General features: G+C 29.8%; 1 protein-coding gene across 1 annotated transcript; it reads right to left on the bottom strand.

Moving 5' to 3' along the window:
* Positions 1–327: 327 nt before the first annotated feature.
* On the bottom strand, positions 328–4,178 carry LOC111902816 (GDSL esterase/lipase At4g26790). The gene is made up of 3 exons (XM_023898631.3): positions 3,787–4,178; positions 1,608–2,103; positions 328–661 (listed from the first exon to the last, which is right to left on the bottom strand). Exons 1-3 carry the CDS (start codon positions 4,138–4,140, stop codon positions 465–467), a joined length of 1,047 nt encoding a protein of 348 aa, XP_023754399.1. The 5' UTR covers positions 4,141–4,178; the 3' UTR covers positions 328–464.

Genomic DNA, 4,178 nt, shown 5'->3' on the forward strand with positions numbered 1-4,178 from the left:
ATGAAGTTCTTCGTCAAAAGGTTTGGTTTCTTTAAATATTTATTTCATCCCATCATTTTGTTTGAACTTTAAACACACACTATGGGATTTGAATTCCATCCGAACCCAAGAACCTCTAACATAGTTCCATCCTTCAAAGTTTTTTCCTTCTACCAACATTGCATATGTTTGTTTTTTCTCACCTTGTAATTGCACACTAGGTAAGATTATTTCCGTTCGATAGATAGTTTTGTTCATTCATCACGATCAAACCCCACCTCACAAAGCAAATATAGCATGCACATTCATACATCATACATAACCAAGACCAAAGGAAACAATACAAAATCAACAACATAAAACCTCTTTATACATCATACGTAACCTCTGATTCGAAATACAACAAGTATAAATAATAGAACATACCACACAAATTCCAAATTCATATCTTCCTTTCTGGTTTTTTATTTATATATCACCAAAAGTTACGAAGAGAATTTAGAAAGAACAGTTTTAAACAAATGTTGGGAGATAATACGATTGGTTTTTTCAGTTGGATGAAAAGAATCCCAAAATACAAATTTGCTTGCATCCGAACACGTAAACGGATTGTATTGATCACACATATATCCCATCTCAAAGAATCCTGTCGCACAACATGCCACAGCTGCTGTCTCAAATCCTGTATAAAATTTTAGTTAGTTATTTATTATATAAAATTTTTATTAATTTTAAAACAAATATATTATTTTGTAACATTGTATGACGAATATTGTGTATACGGGTGGGGAGATATTTGTACTTGTTGTACTTGTACATATGTTTGACAATTTAATGTAATGTTTTTAAGCTTTGTCATAATGTGTGGCATGCCATGCATTTGCCAGTTTGCCACCCAACATTATTGAATGCAATGCACCTACACTTGATTAAATTGTATTAAATTTGTGTTTATTTATTTATATAAAATAATAATGTTATTATCCATTTATTCAAAACAATGATGAATAGTTGATATAAATATTTTAAATGACGGATGTTATAAGAGTAAACCATAACATTGTTCCTTATTTATTATTATTATTATTATTTTGGAAACGACAAACGAATTAAATAGAAACCTACTCGTAATATTTCAAAAAATACATTATTAATTTTATTAAATATAGCAATGTAAAAATTAATATATATGATGATATGTAAGTGAAAAAAATAATATGATATTAATTTCTCATAATAATATTAAAAAGAAAAAAAAGATCAAGCAATCATTTTAACTGGATTTTATGTACTTAAAAGTTATAATGTAAGTAAAGGGGACCAAAACTAAAATAAAATCTACGAACAAAACTAATAATTTTTTTTGTGGTCCTAAACTACACCAAATTTAAAGTTATCAAAAGACTAACATAAATGTCGCTATCAAATGTGTAAGAGGTCCACATCAAGTTATTTTCCTACATTATTCTTCTTTTTAATGTTAAATAAAATTATAATTTTTTATCTCATTACGTGGGAATCATCAAATGCATGTCAGACACAATACACACATCATCAGTGTAACAAACAGGGACAATGTACATACTGGATCCGAAGTTTTCGAGTGAGTGAAGAGAAGCGAAAATTACCAAAAGTGGATGGTTTTCGGACAATTTGCTGAAAAATAGCATACGGATTGGAAAAGACGATTTTAGCCCCAGAAAGCTCATCATTCAACCTCTCCACCAACCCATTCAACTTCTCATTAAACACCAACGCCACCTTGTTATACTCATCCTTACATGTATCTCCATTTCCTGCAAAAAAGCTGGTTGTTCGCTCTAATGGCAAACAACCCATGGGAGGAAGGCCTCCCAAGGAAATTTTTCTAGCACCGAGGGCATAAAGGTCTTTTATTAGCCACTCGGCAATGTTGGCAAGGAAATTTTGATATTGAGTAACGTTGTATTGTGATTTTCGGTTGGGAAGCGAGTAGTAGTTCTCAAGAAAGTCGTTTGTACCCATGCTTATAAGGTACACTGCTTCGGATATAACAGTGTTGGCTTTTTCGACGCCTAAATGAGCTCGAAGTTTTGATTGGTAGTCCTTGTAGTACTCTACCTCCCTCCACAGAGGTATCACTGACTGTATTCAGAAAATCAAATTTATCAGTATTTTGCTTAACCTGTTAAGCACTTAATCTAAACGAATTACTTAACAGGTAAGCTAAAAAAACGTTGCTACACATTCAGCCACTTTACTCATGCATGACTTAAAGAAAGAATAAAAAAATAAAATAAAATAAAAAAACTTTGATTTGATATTATTTAGACAAAATTGGGTTGGCTAGTTTAAGCTTCTTTTTTTTTCTTGTTAAAATGTTATATTATGAAAATTTCTATCTAGCTATAATAATGAAAATTTCATGTAAAATGTTTTTATAATTTTATGGAAATTTCAAAATACAATAAGAAAAATAAAAGGAATATATAATATAATAAACAAATCAATAAAATACGTTGTATTTTATTATTAATGACCTTTAATGTCAGTATTTAATTATTTATAAATGGGTTCATCACCGATCAAAATGAGATATATCGTCTCCTGAAATCATAACATTTTGGAAAATTGTCACATAATAATCACTTTTTGCAAAAAAAAAAAAAAAAATGAATTTTTGGAAATTTAAAAATATTTTATGAAATTATTTATATTTTAAAAAATGTGAATAATTTTGAATTGCTTTTCTTTTACGAAAAATCATTCATACTTTATGAAACATTTAATACATTTTTTCGAAAACTATTTATGAAAATACCTATTATTTCGTGCATTAAATAGCATTGAAAGATTTCTTTAATGAAGAACATAAATAAAGATATTTCATAAGTTATAATAATTTGCAAAATTATGTTTTACAAAATATGTGAGTATTTTATGAATAACTGATAGCTTAAAAAATTGTCATTTTGCAAAATTAAATTTTTCAAAACTTCAATATATTAAATACAGTTTGTGTGTTTGTTTGGGTTGGTAGAAATAAAATAAATCAATAATTTGTTTCTTACTTAAAAAGGCGGCTTTTAAAATACTTCACACCAGTCAACATACTTTGCGAAACCAACCAAATATTATAGATACCTTTGAACGTTATACCAAATTTGGAATAACAGAAAATCTAATCTAAATAACAGAATAAAATTAATATAAATATATCATTGATAATTAACGCATTAAAGGAAAATTAAGCATTAGTAAATCTTATCCTGATTTTTAATTACAGATTATTATTTTTTTTCAAATTTTCTCAAGGTGATCGCTTTATTAGTTAAGCTATTAATGGTGGTGAGCTGTTTGAGTGATCTTTATGATTATAAGAAATCACATGTAGAGACTGAACAGAATTAAATAATTCAGATAACAATTTTTGATGAACAAATCATTAAATTCATTTACTTCTTCGTGTTTAAAGGTATTCAAAATTAATATTCATTTTACTGCAAAATCAATTTCATGAATGTAGTTTAACTTTGATTCCAGTTTTATCAAAATCACTCTGTTTGATGTAAAATATCAGTGTAATTTTATGATGAAAAACGCATTTTGCTATTAAGAAACTTCTAGAAACAAACATGAATGATGAATCCTGCAGCTAACAAACAGTTCGTACTCCGTACAATCATATGATTTCTTCATCGAATTATTTTTGATCAAATGAAACAATCGCGATTTCTTCATAATCGAATTACTTTGATCAAATGAAATAATCGCGATTTCTTCATCGAATGAAAGAGCAATCTGAGAGAGAGAGAGAGAGAGACTTACAAGCACATCGGAAGTAGCATTGTCGTAACCTGTGCCAGCAGAAGCAAAACAAACTCCGGTAGCAAAATCCGATATGTTATACGCCGGATCCAAGTACGCCGGCACATACGGCCGCAGACCATACGACTCCGATATAAAATCAGGCGGAACACGTCCATTGGAAAATCTTCCGGTAGCCTTTCCGCCGAAGAAATCACGTCCGTAAGGCCGGAAATTGCTCTTCAAAACCGTTTGAAGTTGATTGTTGTTTCCGGCATCTACAGAGGAATCTCCGAACACAATCACCGCCGGAACCTTGGCTCCGGTGATATAGATTTGCATGAAGAAGATAGCAGCAACAATGAAAACCCCCATTTCAAGAAATTGTGAGTGTAGAATGCTTAGAAAGGAGT

This window comes from Lactuca sativa, chromosome 7, assembly GCF_002870075.4.
Source record: "Lactuca sativa cultivar Salinas chromosome 7, Lsat_Salinas_v11, whole genome shotgun sequence".
NCBI lineage: Eukaryota > Viridiplantae > Streptophyta > Magnoliopsida > Asterales > Asteraceae > Lactuca > Lactuca sativa.

Excerpts from the sequence above, each read along its gene's own strand:
- LOC111902816 (XM_023898631.3), bottom strand. The coding sequence starts at position 4,140 with ATGGGGGTTTTCATTGTTGCTGCTATCTTCTTCATGCAAATCTATATC. Across the intron at positions 2,104-3,786 it reads ATGCTACTTCCGATGTGCTT|TCAGTGATACCTCTGTGGAG; the intron begins GTAAGTCTCTCT and ends TTCTGAATACAG. Across the intron at positions 662-1,607 it reads CCGAAAACCATCCACTTTTG|GATTTGAGACAGCAGCTGTG; the intron begins GTAATTTTCGCT and ends AATTTTATACAG.